This window comes from Meriones unguiculatus, chromosome 3 (assembly GCF_030254825.1).
Source record: "Meriones unguiculatus strain TT.TT164.6M chromosome 3, Bangor_MerUng_6.1, whole genome shotgun sequence".
Classification (NCBI taxonomy): Eukaryota; Metazoa; Chordata; class Mammalia; order Rodentia; family Muridae; genus Meriones; species Meriones unguiculatus.
Genome location: NC_083351.1, coordinates 95,613,280 through 95,632,546, shown reverse-complemented (window position 1 = coordinate 95,632,546; position 19,267 = coordinate 95,613,280). Strand labels below are relative to the sequence as shown.

The following is a 19,267-nucleotide window of genomic DNA, read 5'->3' as shown; positions in this document are numbered from 1 at the left end:
CCCATCCCAGGCAAAAGTACGGGCAGAGCAGGTAGGCACTGGATTAAAGCTCACATGTTCCCAACGAAAAGCCTGCAGATGAGCTAATACACCAACTCAAAACTGAAACACCAGCAGAGCTGGTAACTGGTACACACAGGGCCAGGAACTGAAGTCATAGAACCGCTGTGAGAAACCCTCCAGCAACTCTGCAGAAGCAGTCTCATCTCCCAGCTTCTCCTGAGGCAGGGGCCCTTTCATGTGCAGATGCAACTCTGGGCAGCAAAGGAAGCGCTTTCCTCCCTCAGTGTAAGCTAGCATGCTGTCTTCCCCACAAAAAAAAAAAAAAAAAAAAAAAAAAAAAAAAAAAACCACACACACACACACAGCCACACTGATCCCTAAGCAGCACTCCAGGCCAAAGTTTTCACTTAGCAATCCTCTTTCCTGCCTTACTTCTCAGACACATGGATACAAGTCTGTCTTTTGGGGACAAGAGTAAAGCTCTCTCTCACAGTGAAAACCAAGCAGGTTCCCAGCTGGTAATCATGAAGATAGTAACTCATATGCTTATACCACAAGAGGGCGCTTCAAAATGGAACCAGCAACCACTGTCAGGAAGATCGGAGGATGCAGGCACCATGTGACTCCCACTCAGACAGAAGTGTCAGCCCCCAGCACTCACTGTAGCTTTGTCGAGGACTTTGATGGAGCATGGCTCAGCCACGTTGTGCTTCCGAAGGGCTTGCTCCAACAGCTGCAATGGAGGACGTTCCCACTTTCCAAAGACAACCAGGTCTATGTCACTGGACAGAGAGAAAATACGTCAGTCACAACGTATCTCACCAGGAGGTGACCTGCCGTGTGGGAGGTCAGCACCACAGCATGTTCCTCTCTACCCAGAAGTTTCCAATAAGCACCTGAGCCTGGGGCACTGAATTCAGCTTTTGGGTCATACAAAGACTGAGTGAAAAGGTCTTTAAAGGCCCAGTACTCAATGGGGTGAAATGGATATACCATCTTCCAGCTATCTACACTATCAGCACTAGTTCTCACTCATGGCCCAGGGATCCCTGAGGACTTTTAATCTGCTTGGCTTCTAGAGTCCATGCCGATGAGGTCTGACATCACAGCCGCTTTAGCCTCCAAATGGTAACTAGCATGCAACAAAAACCACATATACATCAAGCACATACAAATATGAACCCAGGAGACAATTTCAGGAAGTAAATCTGACACTTCTACATAAAGGTCTTCATGAACAACTACTCAAACAGAATTGTGCCTGAATGTTCATTAAAACTTTCTATTCACCATTGCAGTCTCATCCCCATCCCCAGCTGCTTTTTGTAAAACCAATCACCCTTCCCCCAAAGACTCCCACTGAAATGTGGCTATCAACAAACAGCACAGGCCTTTCTACTTTCAGAGGTGAGAAGGGTCTGGGGACACTGTCTTCATGAATTGATCAATAAAACTGCCACAGGGGTGGGTTTAGTTTTAAAAAGGAAAGATTGACCCAATTGTGGCCTCCGAACCTTAGACTTTGCAGTCCCCAGAACTGAGAGCCCAAATAAGCTTCTCTGGTTTACAATTCACAGTGGCAGGAGACTAAGACAATTCCCATGGATCTTCTGTCTCCAATATCTAACATTTCTGTTTGTAAAAAGTTAAATGCAAGAAGAAAATGCCAAGCAAGCAATCTGCTGCCTTAATGCTAAACTAAGTTTACTTTCTGCCTATTTTCCCTATGTTCCACAATCCTTCTCTTTGACTCAAGCCTCAGATGCTTATAGACACCATTTACCCCATAAACAAACACTAAGCAGCACTCACCTTGTTGGAAGATAGAGACCTGTACTAAAGCTGCCAAATATCTGCACCTGAAAAAAAAAAAAAAAATGCCCCACAGTTCAAGTCAACAGGCTCGCATTATGCCTTCAAAACATGAATAACAACAAAACCAGCAAGGACATTAGGGAAGGGAGCAGGTGAAATGTTGCAACAAACTAGAAAGTTCCTTGTACATTACACCAAAATTCAGGGCAGGAGATTAGCTCTACATAGGTGCCTGCACCAAGCACTACAAATGCCCAAGCACCTGTTTCCACAGAAACATGCCCATCCACATAAGAGTGCGGCACTGCGAAACACCTGCAATCGTGGCTTGTTTTTTTGAAACAGGATCTCTCTTTATGTAGCTCTGGCTGTCCTGGAACTATGCAGCTCAGGTGAGCCTCGAACTTAGAGCCTCTGCCTCCTGAGTGCTGGAACTAAAGGCATGTACCTCCCTGCTATGCTTGGACTTGCAATTTCTTTTCTTTTTCTTCCTTTTTTTTTGGACTTGCAATTTCTAATGAAACCAACATGTTACATGCTGTGAAGTGCACTGACTGCATTGGGTTGGGGGATGAGACAGGAGTAAGATTTCTAACCTTAAGGTGATTTTAAAACACAAATGGAAGAGGAAGAGGAGAATAAATGAATAAGTATGAGAATATAAATATGAATGAATTTCCTAGGCTAATGGTCCTCACCCAACTGTACACTGGTGAGCTAACCAATGGCTGGACCATACCAGGGTTTGATTCAGCAGGGCAGAGTAGAGAGTGCTTTTCTACACAGCTCCCAAGTGATGATGCCCAGGACCATGCCTGGAGAGCCACACGCCCTGGGTAACAGGAAGCGTGGATGTACATGGGACACAGCTGACACAACCACCACAGGGCACTCACACTGACTGGAGTGTGAGGTGACAAGATACCCACATCAGCTGTTGGCCAGAGGTCTTTCACCACAGTTTCAATCCGTTTCACCACCTCCCTTCTCATGGCTGCTTCTTCAGGACAAGGGGACATGAAGTTATAAAAGTCAATTATTTCCTCATGAAGTCTGGTGGATAAACAAGAAAAACAGAGTTACAATTAAGTAGAATCCTACCTTTTTCTATATATCAAAATATACTTGGAGCCACTCAGAGTTAAGAGCACTTGCTGTTCTTCCAGTGGACCCCAGGTTCAAATCCCAGAATCTACATGATGGCTCACAATCCTTTGTAACTCTATTCTAAAGGTCCTGATGCCCTCTTCTGGACTCCGAGGGCACTGTACACACATGGTACACAGATATGCAGCAAACATCTAACACATAAAATAAAAAATATTTTTAATCCAGTTTTTATTTCATTATTATTTACTGTATGTATATGGGAGTTTTGCCGACATGTATGTCTGCAGCACTTGTACAACATGCTGCCCGCAGAGGCCATAAGAGGGCAGCAGAGCCCCTGGAGCTAGAGTTCTACACAGCAGTGAGCTGCCATATAGGTGCTGGGAATCAAGCCCAGGTCCTCTGAAAGAACAGCCAGTGTTCTTAACTGTTGAGGCATCTTTCCAGCCTGCAGTTTCTTTTCTATGAAAACATACAATGAAACAAAACTTTGGATCACAGGAAATCTCATGGTATGGTCTGGATGAGTTCTTGTCAACTCCCAACATTAGTGCATCTATGACTAACCTTCAAAGATGCATTCACAACAGTGTCAGTCTTCGAGCTATACTCAAGACAAAGACATCTTCCAATGAGCACAGTGCAGTGCAGCCAGCCAAAGGTTCACACCCTAGCCAAGCATCCTGAGTCACACAGGCACTGCATGCCTCATGACAGGCAACACACAGCCTGATACAGGAAAAAGATACACACATCCACAGGAGCCCAACAGTGCCAGGAACCAGCAGCTCCTGTGGGCTGTCCATTAGGTCCATAGTGCAGGCACTCAGGATGAGAACAGTTGAGTTCAGCTGAGAGCAGGGTTCAGAGACAGAAAGAACAATTAAATAACTGGTCCTGAGTCACAGAACACGGAAGCTAGCTCACTAAACTCTCATGCATAGCTCAAAATGGCTACACTCAAACATCTTTTAGACAAAGAAGTCCAATGGCCAAAGCATGACTCAAGGTCTTCACTAGGAAGCAGTACATACAACAACCTCCTAAGCTGAGTCTGAAATGCCAACAGCATGGAACAGTCACGTGCCGCTCCTCAGGCCTCACATGCTGAGCTTTTTCCCTCAGGTACAGCAGTTACCACCAGGGCTTTCCCAGGGAGGAAAGCAGGAAGGTGACCAGTCCTGATTCAAAGCAAACACCCTGCTATCAGTAAAACACAGTGTTCAATCAGACATCTGATCATTCAATCAGGGCCAAGAAGGGAGTGGCTAGCATTCCTCTATGTGTAAGTAAGGCCATGATGCCCCAAACAACAAGAGGTGCCGAGCTGAACACTGGTGTCCTGATTCCAGTGCTGTGGTCCTGTCAGTAAGGAAGGACAGCCATGCTATCTGTGAAATCACAATAAATGTAAATATTACCAACTGCTTTGGGAATAATTCAGTCAACAACAGGTGCTTTGTGTTCTCAGAACAGGATGCTGCTGCTGGACTGCCTTGATGCCTCTGAGACAGGGTGCTAAACAAAAAGCCAAGCCTCCTGCTGGCTGTTCTGGACAGTAAGCAGGGTCAGCAAGTCACCACAAAACTGAATCAGTGAGGACAGGAAGTCTGGTGATTGACAACAGCTGTTAACAGACATGAGAACAAGGAAAGCAGAGCATCACTGCCATGTCTGGCCACAGCTGAAGAGCCTGTAGCTGCCTGCCTTATGTTCCAGCTCTCATGGGCCACACAGGTGGGAGCCAATGACAATTCCGATGCTCTCCAGTGGGCCTGCAGTCAGCATTGTCCCAGTGAGAAAAGCCACACCTGTATAGGTGGGTAGCTGCCAGCTAAGGGACAATGCTGAAAAACTTCTTGGTTTCAGGTGGTCTGGAAGCCTGGTGGGAACCCTCTTTCTACTCCTTGCTAGATCCTGGAGCTTCCACGAGGTGCAGAAGAAGGAAAAAGGCAGAGCTGTGCTAGAGGCCTGTGCGGTCACCGTCAGAACTCCATCTTCATACATGGGGGCCTGCAACTCTCCAAATGCCAGGCTGAGTGACCCAGGAAAACAGCCCAGTAGCACTCAACCCTCATCATCAGCATCTGAGGCAGTGCTGGATTCCCTAAGCATCTTGAGTTTTTATTCCATTTGTTCTTGCTACAGCGCAGAAGAAATATGTAACCAAGAGGACCCATGCTTGCTTCTGAGATACCAAGAACAGCTCCTGGTCCATGTATAGCCAGGCACAGCTCCAGTTCCGTAGAGGACAAAGACTGTACTTAGCATCACAGTTCCTGACCTGTGTGATTACTCTAAGGAGGATGGAAATGGCCAGACCAGAGGCTTCTTCATAGGTTTTACTTTTCATTACGAGAATGTTAGAGAGCTGATTTTCCTAGTGTATTTTCTACTAAAGCATTATTTTTCTACTAAAAATTAAAGTTCACAGAATAGTAAGGTAGTTTTTTACAAACACTTCCCTGGAGTCCAAATCCATTCGAAGGGAGGTTGAGTGTGATGGCCCATGTCTGTAATCCAGCACGTGGAGGTGGAGGCAAGAGAATGAGGAGTTGAAGCCAGCCTGGACTACATAAGACCATGTGAACACCAGAGGAAGAGGTTAACAGATTTGTCTCATGTCTTCTGTACATCCTGTCCATTTCTGTCCTTAATGCCCAAGTCAGGGATGTGCAGCCTGGATCCCTAGGCTATTTTTAAGATGAAAGGGCCACAGCTACAAAGCCAGACCACATCTCTCCATAGCAAATCCAGCCACTAAGGAAAGCAACAGTTATCCTGGGAGGATAGCTTTCACTCTGGAAGTGCTGTCCCACACAATCCAAGCCGGGCTTTAGCAGCCCCTACCTACCTTGGGTTCCTGATTTCTAGGCCTTCCTCCTGCTCCTGCCTGGGCAAAGCTGGCTCCTTTTCTCGTCCCGGGGTTCCAGACCTCCAGGCTTGGGGGACCCACCCACAACAAGCACAACTTGTAAGCTGTTCAAAGGCGCTGCCTTTGTTCACAACCCCACGCCAGAAGCTGCACTGCACCAAAGAAAGAGCACAAGGAGCATACAGCAGAGGCAGAGCCATAGCCTTCAGCACAGATGACGTGGAAACACAAGCCACAGGAAGAATGGGCAAAGGATCCCAAATGCTGACATCAGGCTTCATATATGCTAGGTCTTGTACTTGGCCTCAAGTACTCATTTCCCCTTACTAAAAAAAAAAAAGGAAGGCTGGAGATCCGGTTCAGGGGTTAACAGATTTTGTTGCTCTTGCAGAGGACCCAGCTTCGGTTTTCAAGGATGCACATGGAGGCTGCTAACCATTTATACTCGTGTTCCAGGAGACCCAGTGCCTTCTTCTGGTCCCCAAGAGCACTGAAATCTCAGATGGTGCACAGGCATAGATGAAGGCAAAACACTCATACACATAAAATGAAACGTAAACCAAGAGGTGTTGGAGAAATAGCTCAGAGGTTAAGAACACTGCCTGCTCTTCCAGAGGACTTGGGTTCAAATCCCAGCATCCACATGGCAGCTCACAACTGTCTGTAACTCCAACATCTGACCCCTCACAGACACACATGCAGACAAAACATCAATGCACTTAAAAAGAAAAAGAAAGTAAACTGAGAGAGAAAGAGAGAGTGTGTGTACAAGTGAGGAAGCACACACAGAAAGAATGGGTGAGCCTCCTTAGCCGTCCCACAGCATTTAGTCCACCAACCATGAGCTGCTAGCTCAGTGGCTTCTCAACCAGCCTAGGTACAACTCTCACGCCCACAGGTCCACAGCTCCACAACTGTCCCACTCACCTCCTTTCCCTGCAGAGCTCTCCATTCATCTCCTCAGTTTCCAGTTCTACAGGAAAGTGATGTGAGGACTTGTTCTCGACTTCAAGTACTAATTTCCCTTTCCAGTCTTACAATACAAACACTAAAAACCATACTCAGCTGTCAATTTATCCTCTCTTCCTCCAACTTTTTCTTCAAAAGCTTTTGTTTTGGGGTTTACTGCTGTTGGTTTCAGCCATGGGCTTTCCACATAGCTCCGACTGAACTGAAACTTGCTTTGTTGCTGACCAGGCTTGGCCTTGAACTCACATAGATCCATCTTGTCTTTACTACTCCAGTGCTTCCATTAAAGCTGTGGACAACCACACCCAGCCTAAAAAAAAAACTTTAAAAATAGCAGTTTCTGAGAGACCAGAACCCCTCACTTCAGGCACCATTTCTGCAGAAAACAGTACCCTGGTAAAAATACCTGGAATCAACTGTTACAATTTACGCCTGTGTGTGTGCGCACGCACACACACACACACACTGAAACAACCAGGACAGGAGGGTCTTACAGCTTTCTTTGATACAAATACAACTGATTCCCACTGCACTGAGCTCAAGGTTACTTCCTCACTAACCAGAAGGGATGGGCTGTTAGCAAATGACAAGTACAAGCATCTGCGAGAATGCATGAATTGCTTCCACTATTCTGAGGGCGAGTAATCTTCTTTAAAGCATCATTAACCAGCATAGTTAATGAACTAATTATAAATCACTTTTATTTAATTATGGCACAAAGTAACTAGTATTTGAACAAATTAGAAAACTTGAATCAGAAACAAATTAGAAAACCTTGAATCAGACTATCAAATACTTTTTTTTTTTTTTTTTTTTGTAACTGCAGGTTCAAAACCAGTGGAATAATGTAGCCTGGAACTGTACCCATGCTGTTTGGGGACTCCCACTAGCTGCTCTCTGAGAAGCTGCAGAACCGCTCTGGTACCTGTCTTCTCCACAGGGCTCCAAGTGGAATGAGAGCACCAAGCTCCGAAAGCGGCACAGCAGGGAGGGATGACAGCTATACTGTGTTTGGGAGGCCCTGAGAAGACTAAGGAGAAAAGGTAGGGCTCTTTGCAGCAGCTACTACCTGGGGCAGCCAGGGAGGCTGGGGTGCTGCTGTGATAAAACGGTCTGACCAAAACAACTTAGGAAGGAAAGGGTTTATGTGGCTAAACTTCCAGGTCACAGCCCATCCCACATGGCCTGCACTTCCAGGTCATTCTATCACTGAGGAACATCAAACAGCAGGAATTCAACAGAGCTGAAACAAAAATGCAGGGAAACAGTGCTTCATGAATGCGCATGCTTAGCTAGAATTTTCATACAGCCCAGGACCACCTGTCCATGGAATGGTGTTGTCCACAGGGAAACAAACATACATACAATTTTGACAGTAATAAACTACAACTAGCTGTAACAAGCAAGTACAGAATGATACACCTGTTACAAGACTAAAAGCCACTATAGAAAAGAAACAAACACATTTAGGTCAACAGCAGGGGAATGAGGGTAGTTTCTTCTGCTAGTCTTCTAAGTTTTCTTCACTAAGTTCCTGCTTTTATAATCTTAACTTCCCAACCCCAACACTAACAGAACCCTAGTTTTACCAACTCTTGCCAGTGGCACCAGTGGCACATCAAAGTCAAACAGCAAGCACCCTTAGGCCTGAGTCTCCATTAACACTGCCTCTCACAGCCTATAAAAGCAACTGGTGTGGTCCCCCCACTAGCTACACAGCCACAGTCTGCAGGTCCTTCCAACTCAGTTCCTCTCTGGGCCTAGTTCAGAGGTTCTGGTTCTAGTGCCACTTGGTCACTACTATAGGAATCACTTCAGGATGGTCCTCACCCCACTTGCAAGGCCAGGGCCCCTAAACATCTATCCCACAATTGCACACACTGAACAGGAAGCTTGGTAGGGAGGAAGCACCTGATCCGACCTCATCCCAGCAGCCCAGCCACCCTGCTTCTATAGAAGCTCAAGCCCAAGGGACTCTGCAGAGGATAGCTCTGCAACTGCATTTAGACTGGGGAAAGAAACATCACGGCTGCATGTGACAGTTGCTCAGGCCTCTCCTGTGTGACACTGGTCACTGAGTGGAGTCCTGGCACCATGGTTATCCACTCAGTGCACAGCCCCAGAGCAACAGTATCTGTCCTCCAGCCCTCAACCACCAGAGACTCAAGACCACAAAAAGGATCTTATAAAAAAGGGGACCCTAACAAAGTGCAAAATTACCAAAAACATACAAAGAAAAGGCAGTAATTAAAAGGGAAGGAGAGAAAATAACCCAACAGGCTCAAAGCTTTTTTTCCTAGTAGGTGACCAGCATGCTCCAGTTACTTACTGAGGACCTATCAGACACTGTACATCAATGAGCAAGACAGGAAAAAAATGAGGCCCTTGTTCTCACTCTGCGCTACTACAGGGTCTTCCCCAGGAAGAGGGGAAATGATTAAATGGCAAGAGCTATGAAGAGATTCAAACTGATGCCATGTGGCTCAGGACAAGTTGTCAGGGACCACCTTCCAGGGAGCTGATGCTGAGGCTGGGACAGGAAGGGGAAGCAGCAGCCCCTAGGAACAGAGGCAGCATCGCTGCACAGGAGCAGACCGAGTGCTAGAGCCCAGTGTTTCACTCATGTCCCCAGGGCTGACAGTTAACAAGTGGCCCCCAGGCCTTCTAGGAAGTTCAGGGTTAAGCCAAGAGCACTGGGTCCTGGAAAGCTGAAACAACTGAGATAGATCCCCAGCTTAGTCTGTGTTTCTGCTGCCCACTCTCTGTCACCAGCAGGCCCCAGAATGGACATTCCCATGAAACAGGCAGACTTTCAGAACTGCAGATGGATTGGGGTAGAGGCTGCTCCCATAGGAAGATATTCAGAGCTAGTCAGTATTAAGACCAGCAGAGGGAAAATCTACTGTGCACAGGTAAGGAAAGAGGGATGGCATAAGAAACTCAATGTATCACAAAAACAGTAAACCCAGAAGGGGAAAAAAAAATTAAGGATGAAGAGAAAACCATGTCATTGCCAGTGCCACAGAAAAAAATCAGGGAGAACATGTCAGTAATGTAGCCAGGGGGTTAGGAAGGGGCTCCTGGGTATCAGTGACAGAGCTAAAGCAAGTAGCATCCAGAGATGAACAGACATCCAGACACTGTTAACCCAGTAAATGTAAAGCCAGCAACCCAGGAGCAAAGGCATGATAGCACCAACTTCAGCCTGCAGTGCACAAACATCTGAGGTCCAGAGACGTCTGCCTCACAGAAAGGCCTGCTTTGACGAGATGTCTAGAATGTGGGCAGTTAGTATAACTCTTCAGACCAGAGGAGACAGGGTCCTGCCTCGGATGACAGGTGGTAGCTGCATTGTTCTGGGATAGAAAGAATCCAGCCAAGCCCCTGAAGGCTTCAGGGAGTGTACAAGAACAGACCTATCCAGGCCCTACACAAACAGGTACTGGCACAGCTGCTGTGCAGTATAAAGAACCACCAGGCCACATCTCAGGCAAAAACGACAGACACAGGGTCAGAGCAGAGCAACCCAGAATCCAGCCAGAAGACATGGGCACCTCGAGAAAGCAGAGCTGGCCCTGCACAGCTAATGAGAGCACACAGAAATCAAAAGAGCACCATGGCCCTCAGTGACTCTCCATGCATTGTAGAGTCTGCCCAGAATCCACACAGGTAGTCCTGAAAACAGGACATAGGACACTCACTCAGGAACGTAACTACAAAACAAAACAGCAACCTCACAGCAATGCCATGTGTGCTGTCAGGAAGGAAGACAGAAGGGCTGACTGCTCAACCCACACACCAAGCAAATCTGCACTTAGGTTTTCACCTCTTTAGTCTTAGCCACAGCAATAGCTCTTAGAAGCCTATTTCCATCTGAAACTGAGCACTTCTTACTAAACCAAAATAAATAATTTGCTAAAGTTTAAATGAAGATGAGTCTAGTACTTTTTTTGTTGATGGTGCCAAGTGGTATCTATAGGATAGCTATAGGGTATCTATAGGATACCATCTACAGTTGTAGTCACCTAATTATCCTGGTGGTTTCTGGGTAATGGGCCTGAATTATTCAAAAGCTTCCACTTTGAATGAACTAGTTTCAGAAATACATTATAATTTTAAAATTGGTGCCAGAAATGATGGCTTCACATTTGTAATCCCAGCATCTGGGAGGCAGGAAACCCGGTCCAACTTTGACACTAGCAGGGGCTACACCTATCTCAAAAAGCAATGAATAAATGTCAGGCGTAAATGCTCTGAAAAATCACCTGTAAACTGTGTAGCAAGGAAGGAGACACAGCATCTTCTGGACAGCCATCACCAGCCAGCTAAGAGCTACTCTCCAGAGAGGACAGGTCCTTCCTGCTCTTACACCTATGAGAAGCTTAGCTCACGTTCCTTGGGGACAGTCAAAGCCCTGTCCTCAGAAGCCACACAGAGTCATGGCAGCATCTGGTCTCTCTCAGAGGAGCCAGGGCCTGGGATTCTCTGGCATTGCTCCTGCCAACCTCACCTCCTTGGCAAGTCCCTCTCTGCAGTTCCTAGTTAACAAATAAACCTAGGAATCACAGGGCCTGGGCTCCACTGACAGCCCTGTCCCTACCAGCTGTGCCATGACTCCTGGAGCATCCCGGAGGGCAGCAAGAAACACTATAACAGGATGAGAGAGACGCCTGGCCCAGGTGTGGGTCAGCCTGGGCAGACATGGTTCCCAACTGGCTGGTTCAGCAGCCACAGCCAGGTGGGAACAAAGCAAGAGGCAGAGCCCACCTGCTAGGAAAGCCCTGTGCAGTGAGCTCCCTTCCAGCCATGGGCCTCACTCTCCTCACTCACTCCACAAGCTGTTCCCAGCAAACTTCACATTATGCTGTGCCCAGGCCCAGCCCAGTTCGGGGTGTCTCGTCAGCTCCGTGACCTTCCTTCCAGCTACCCTGCTTCTATGCACACACTAGTCTCTGGTGCCTCATTCACAAGGTAACTGGTAGCTTATACGTGGAATTCCTTTGTATTTCCCAGATCATGCCAAGTGCTCTTTTCACTTTTGGACAGTGTATCATAGTTGTTTTTCACTTTTTAAAATGCTACTTAAATTTAGAGAAGATGCCTGTGACAAAAATACTCTTCGTTACACTTTACCACACCTCTTCTCTCTGCCATTTTACCAAATCACGCTTCTGGCTCTCAGCTCATGTCTCCACTCTCTCTCTCTGGAAGGCACTGGTGAAGTACACGAACTTGCCAGGCAAGAAGCCTGCATCTGAGCCCAGTTCTACCATTTCCTATGTGATCATTGGACAAGATCTGAGCATCTCTTTCCTGCAAGTTACTTTCATGGCGTTAAATGAGCTGGTGTGGCGGTTACAGGCATGCCTGGCTTTTCCAGTGGAAGTCATGCAAGTATCCACAGGACAGCATCTCTCAGCTTGTCCATGTCCCCTAGACAGCCTGAGAAGCAAGATACAGTCCCATAGGACTGTGGCCCTCGCAGCACAGGCAGGGCCTGATCTGCCCTCTCTTATTAGCAAAGGGCATCCTTGGCACAGGGAAGGCCCTTACTGAGTTATCTTCAGTTCTGCCTAGTGCCTTGCCACATCCTTACCTGCTGGTAGCACTCTCCCTCAGCAAAAGCACTGGCATGCATGCACAAGTGCAAACCTCTCTGCCAGACCATTTTAGCCAATCTACAGTGAGTTTGTGTTTGAAATATTGCTTATTTGTGACTATAAACCAGGAAGTCAAGAAGAAAGTAGAGCAGGGCTCACTAGCCTCCAAGAATCCTGTGAACAGGAGCTGCTTGGACATGCTGACAGGAAACTTAAACTGGGAGAGATCTCAAAGGCTACTGGTAACCCATTAGAAATCTACCAGCAGCCAGCTCATCTTCTGCATGCTCACCAAGGTGCTCCACCCTCAAAGTTGCTCTGTGCTGCACTCTCCCTACTCCATGCTGCTTGAGTCATGAAAATATCAGCCTTTCATAAAGGATTTGCATAGGAAACTCAGAAACATGATTTCTAGAGCTTTCTCCATAGCAACCTGCTGAGCAACACAGTTTTTACTGCTGTTGAGTTTCAATTTATTTCAGCAACTTACTGAATCAAACTATTTCAAATAGAACATAAAGTTGCACAAAGTCAGCACTGTCCAAATACAGGGACATTTAAATATTAACTAAAATTAAATAAGGGCTCTGGAGGGTGCTCACTGGTAGAATGTCTGTCTGGCATGTTCAAGGTGCTCAGCTTGATTCCCAACGCCACAAGACAAAAAAATAAATTAAATTTCAACTCAGTGTTTCACCTGCACTGGCCACCACCCAAGACAGACACTGCACACCCTCCCCTGCACAGGGCTCTGCCACCAGTGCTGTGCTGTTCTGTCTCCCCAGAGCCGCTGTCTTCCCTCCAAATCTACTAACACTGTGTAGGAAGCAGCCAAGAACTCAGAACCAACCTAAAACCAGTTACCACAGCACATGCACACATAGTGCATAACAAACACACTAAGATGCTGTCTGCATTTAAAATAGAAGGATTTCATGGGGGGGGGGTCCCAAAACTCCCCAGTGTCAACACTCAGCTAAGCCTATATTCTCCTCCCCTCTCTAAGACTTGAAGCTTTGGGTTTGTAGTTTTGCCTATTTGAAAAAAGGGGAAAAAAAAAAGAGAGAGAGAAAGGCTTTTCCTGTTGGCAACAAGAAGCTCGTTTGGTTTCCATTTCCTGAAGGGAATGAAAGAGAGAAGGAGCAGCCTTTCTCACACAGGCAGACCAGCTCACAAACCGCTTCTGAGTTGTGCCACAAGCCCAACATCTTAGGTGGGAAAGCTGAAACGTGGGGGTTAGAACCCAGGTGAAACCAACCAGAACCAGACCTGAGAGTATGTGACTACACTAATGAATCAGGTCCTCAAAGCCAAGCGCGTGCTTCCCAATACAGGAAACCATTGAGGTAAAAGTGGAAATGATTCAACTCTGTGTTTTCCTTAATGGACCCCAACCATTCCCAGACCTCAAGCTCCACGATTGCATCTATTGCTGTCCCTCAGAAAACAAACACAGGGAAAACCCAGAATTGTGCAAAGCAGGAACTGTGAAAAGGCAAAGGAGTGTCACAAGGCACCAGGCAAAGGCCACTACTGACTCAAGAACATCCCTGTCACAGGGACCTTTAAAATGCTCCCATCTAGTTGGGCCTGCTGGCTGGGAAAAGCTAAGCCAATGCAGAAGCCCCATGTCAAGCCTCAACACAGCCCACGCTGGAGGCTAGCAAACAGCACAGGTGACCAGGGACACTCAGCATGTTAGCCTCCAAACCTAACAAAGTTTTCTAACTTTTCTGTGGATGTTCAGTTTTTACAATGAAAAATGATACAAGCAAATGGGAATTCCTTTCAGATGTACAACAACAGACTGAGATCTTTCTGTTTCTCGTCCTCTGTTTGTTAATGGTTTCATTTTTTGCGTGCGGGCCTAAGCCATGCTTTCAGAAACAAACAAAAGTACTGTTTTGCATTTAGAATCACTACAAAATTCACAGTCAAATCTTTAAAATGCCCAAGACAAATAACTAAAGTTTTCTTTACTTCTGCACAGAGTCTACTTGTCCCCTGTCTGTCTGTCTTTGGTGCTGGGAGTGCAGGCAGGGGGCAGTGGAAGCAAGCACTCAGGTGGGGGCTCAGGGAGGGACAAGGCAGGAATGGTGGAGGTCTTCTTGCCCCTCCAGAGGGTGGCACATGTGCTGCACTGAGGCCCTACACAAGCCACCATCCCATGAGCCTGTCTTGCAGATCAGGTGTTGCCCACATCTTACACAAAGCGACAGTGGCTGCTCTGTAATTATCAAGTGGCAACTTGAGTGGGCCACCAAGACAATCTGATCAACTAAGGGTACATCATGGCCAAGACTTTTCTGTGCAATCACCAGGTTCTTCTGTGAATGTTTTTAAATGGCAGACTAAAGAATGGTACATCTGTGAGAGGAGCAGAAGTTTACACTGTTTTGTGGTCTCCTAGCCCAACTGCAGGGGTGACAAGCAAGCAAGGAACAGGACTGACAATATGTAAGAGGTACTGCAATGGGCTGATGTCCAAGCAAAGGGCAGACAACCATGGCCTACTCTTCTCACAACAGTTCTGTCTTCCCACTAAACAAGGCCTGTGTGTGTGGCAGTCAGCTCACCATGGCCAAACCTCTGGTTCTGATGAAACAGTCCATGGGTCACACTGCACTGCATGGCCTGAGCCTCTGCAATCATATCAGCCCTTGGAAGTAAAGGGTCTCCTTTAACCGGCAAGAGACAGAGAGTAAAGGCTTAAAGATGGAAGGGACCAAAAGCCCAAAATCCAGTGACCTGATAGACGAGGAGACTCTCCCCCAGTGCCGTAATTGCAGAAATGTGCTTATGAGTGGACCCTGGAGACAGTGTGATATCAAACAGCTGACACTTAGACCTCTGCCTTGTGGAGTGGAGAACTCACCCAAGCCTCCTAATCTGACCCAAGGAAAGAACTATTCCAAATCCCAGGTCACAGCACTTTGCTACCTGACACACAGAAAAGAGAGATAACAAGAAAAATCAAGAGAGAACATGGTGCTGCTGATCCAAATGGGACAACACAGCTGTCCCAAGCAGAGACACATTGTACACAGAGCATCACTGGCTTGCCTTCGCTGCAGGCTGCACTTCCCTGGGCAGCCTTCTGGGGTTAGCGCCCCGTTCCACTTTGCTTAAGGGAAAAGCAATGCTGAGAGGCTAGGCAGTCTCCAGCCTGGCTTAGTCTCTCAGCACCACCGGCCAGTGCAAGGCTTAGAGGTAGTTGCTGGGAAGGGCGGTCACTCCTGCAGCCTGAGCTCTGGCTGCAACATCAGAATAGGCTCTGAACTTGAGTATCCTAGACTACTTTCTTACATACACTCTGAGCACAAACCTATCACCTCAAGTAGGCACAGTATCCTTACTGCCCATGATGCACTGGTACCCTGCTCCCAAAGGACACGTCGTATGAAATCTTTCAAGATGATGCCCAAAACCTCACATTCATGATCAAAAACAGCGAAGACTTTGAAGCAAAAGTCTTAAGGTTATCATTTTTTTCTTTTAAATGTTTACTTAAGGAGCTGGGTGGACTGCCCAGCAGTTAAGAGGACTTAGTACTCTTGCAGAGAATCCAAGTTGTTCCCAACACCTATATCTGATTACCCACAACTGCCTGTAACTACAGTTCCAGGGGAATCTGGCAACTGTGGACACTTGTGATGCACATAAACTCACACAAGCACATACACACACACACACACACACACACACACACACACAAAGATATAGTAACAGTATGAAAGAAATCTACAAAAAAGTTTACTTAAAAATACTTTAAGCCACAAGTGTGTTGTTTCTGAGGGAAAACAGCATTGCTTTTTCATCTAAAGATCACAGCAGCAAGATACCAGACCCACTCTAACTCCCACAGCATGAGCACTAAGATGCTTTTTCCCCCAAAAAAACTACTCAGGAGCTCCGTTTTTATTTCTGTCTTTTGGTTCCCCCTATTTCTTTTCTCCTTCATGTTAGGAACTAAACAGAGAGCCTTCCCAACCATAGGGCCTCTCGTTTGTTCTAAAGGACTGTGCCAGCCTGCTTAATATTCTAGTCCAAAAGAAGATTGGCCTTATCCTCCTGGGCAGCCTTCTCCAGAGTCAGCTTTCCAACCTGAGCAAGCCGCGGCTCAGCAGTGCTCCAGGAATCCCCTCAGCCACCGCAGCAGCATCCACACTAGTCTTTCCGCTTCTCTGTGGAGACTGGCCATGGGACCATGACAGGAGAGTGATGCTATTAAGTCGCACAAGTGTTGCACAGGAGGTAAAGCAGTCAGTTTGGCAAGAAACATGTGGTGTGACCATTCTCACCTCTCTCTTCAAACCATGAGGATTTCTGTGAAAGAAATCCATAAAGCAGGACTCCTTGTGCCACTGTCACCTACACAGATCATGCTTACAACTGTTCACACATCCCCTGATGATCACAGGAAGACAGGTAGGAAGATAAAGGTGACAATGGTGACTACACCTGTGTCCCACAGTCCACCCCACTGGACCCTCAACCTGTGCCTTCCCAGTGGAACCTCTCAGGATATTCTGACCCACTGCTTCTGTCAAAGCAGGCAGGAGCGGTGCAGGAAGAGAGGGAAGCTGGTGGCTCTGTCAGGCTCTGACTCCCTTACCAGAGCAGAGCAGAAAGAGCATGCATGGAGCTGGGAGGGACCCACGGAGGGACCCACCCCACAGCCCTGCAAGCACTACCAACCACTGGCACACTGTAACTGCTGACACTGGAGGCTTCTCAGGCTTCAGACAAACAATGGGATTCCCATCACCAAGGGCACAGAACACATGAAAAGACTAACCATGGTGGAGAGAGCTGCAGAGAAGCTGCACATGACTGCTGCCCACTGCAGGCACACCTGGAAGGAACAACCTTCACAGAGCCAATCAGGTCATGGGGCTGAATGCAATGGCTGGGCCTTCCCATGTCCAACTGCACTCCTGCTGGAAGACACCAGTAAGGATTTGGCTAAATGTGTGTGTGAGGTCCACACTCCCACCCTCACTTTCAGAGGACGTTTCTTTACCTTTAACCTGAGGCAGCCCCTGAGACCGACCAGGGCAAATGAATCATACTGCGGGTCAGAGTTGAGGACTCAGAGGGCAAAGTGGGTTAAAACGGGAAAGGGAAGACCCAGCGAGCCTCACTATGCCTGCTCCATCTCCAGCGAGAGGCTCGTACAGAGGGCATGGGTGACATTTTAATTGCCATATCCTTAACAAAGGTTTCAGAGTTCACCTTAAACCGGTGCTCAGAGCAGCTCCCACACCAGGACTCCCCTTCTCTACGCTCCAGACTCACGCACTAAGCCCTGTCCTCTTTCACCTCCTTTTTTCTTCATCCTACCCGTGGTGGAAAACAGTCTAGCAGTCCCATGAACCCAGGCCAACACGCAGTTTCCAAGGGCAGGCTCCTCCCGGGGAAGGCTGGATGGCGCAGGTGCCACGTGTCCACCAGGCAGAGCCCAGACTCTCACCCACCAGAAATCCACTTGTCCTCTCCTGAGGTCTGCAGAGGGCCTCCAAAAGGCATGGCCCCAAGACTAGAACACTCAGCAGCCTCTCTAACCAGGCCCCTCACTGTTAACTGGGCCACACTTAACCTTACTTCTGTCTCTTGCTAAGCCAGAGGAAGGTTTGGTGCTGGCCCCGCACACCACTCTAGACAAGCTGATGGAGACCAGCTTCACACAGGTCTCTTTCTTGACATCCAAGGTCAGTTCACATGACCAAGCAGACACGTGCAAGTGATCACTGCAGCCACCTTCATTCCTAACACATGGGCCCAGATCCACTGCTGCCCTGGTTCAAGAATTCTTCCCCACCCATGCTGAAAGGTCAGCCCCAGGAGGAACCAGACAGATACCCAGCCCTCCCAGGCAAGCCCCTCCTCCAGGATTCACCACCCAACAAAATCATGACACATGCCACCCAGACAGAGAAGGAAAGAGATGCAGCAGCATCTCCTGGTCCAGAGAGGATGAAGGCCAACCTCTCAGCTGATTTCAGAGCCCTCTTAAGACCTACACCATAGTGCCCTGAGGTGAGCAAACGGGGAGCTGAAGCAGGCTTCAGGGCAAGCCGAGAAACGGAGCCTAAGCGCCTGCCTCTCTCCTGGAGGTGGGGGAAGTGGTGGAGGATCTTCTGAGAGTTGGGAGCTGGTAGAGCTTCACCCCACTGACACTGCTGACCAACGACATGGGCTAGGCCACAGTGCACAGAAGACTCCAGTCTTGGAATGCTTAGGTAGCCTCCACCAGAGATGATTACCAAGTGCTTGAAGTATGAAGAGACACCCAGGCCCAGGGGGATAGAATGACTTGGGAGAAAGGGTGCAGGAGCCAGGTATGAACACCTAGGAAGCAATGCTCGTGTAGCAGGACGGGGTACTCAAAGGCAGGATGAGGTTTGGGAGGTCAACAAGACTACATGGCATCCACCCCAACTCTGCTCCAGACTCTAAAAACACACCTGGCCCACAGGGGCACACCTACTAACAAAAGCCACTGAAGAACACACAAAGGCTGCCCAGCTTACAAACCACTGGGGAGCTAACAAGCCACTTCAAGAGCCACAACTATCACTGAGGGGCAGATGATTCTGCTGATGCTAAGCACACAAGTGGAACTCTGTCAGGGGTCAGGCCCTGTCTCACAGCAAACACACCATGTCCACTACAGTTATGTAACAGTCTAGAAACCTCCCTCAGGTCCACTGCCACACACACACAATCTGTTCCTCGACACCTGCCTCAGAAAGTTCTACAAGCAAGCACTGTGGAGAAACAGCAGAAGAAAGCAGGCTCCTCCTGAGTCTGTAGTGCATGCTAGATCTCCCAAACAGACCCAGGTGAAACAAGTTGCAGGATGGCCAACTGTTACTACGTAACACACACTCCC

General features: G+C 47.8%; 1 protein-coding gene across 3 annotated transcripts in view; it reads right to left on the bottom strand.

Moving 5' to 3' along the window:
• Tent4a (terminal nucleotidyltransferase 4A) overlaps nucleotides 1-19,267 on the bottom strand; it is a 35,015-nt gene that overhangs the window by 14,140 nt on the left and 1,608 nt on the right. For all 3 annotated transcript variants that reach the window (XM_060380365.1, XM_021640248.2, XM_021640247.2), the window contains exons 2-4: nucleotides 2,748-2,871; nucleotides 1,816-1,862; nucleotides 665-785 (exon numbers count right to left, since the gene is read on the bottom strand). In XM_060380365.1, the coding sequence (XP_060236348.1) occupies nucleotides 665-785; nucleotides 1,816-1,862; nucleotides 2,748-2,871 (292 nt within the window). The remainder of the gene's footprint in view (nucleotides 1-664; nucleotides 786-1,815; nucleotides 1,863-2,747; nucleotides 2,872-19,267) is intronic.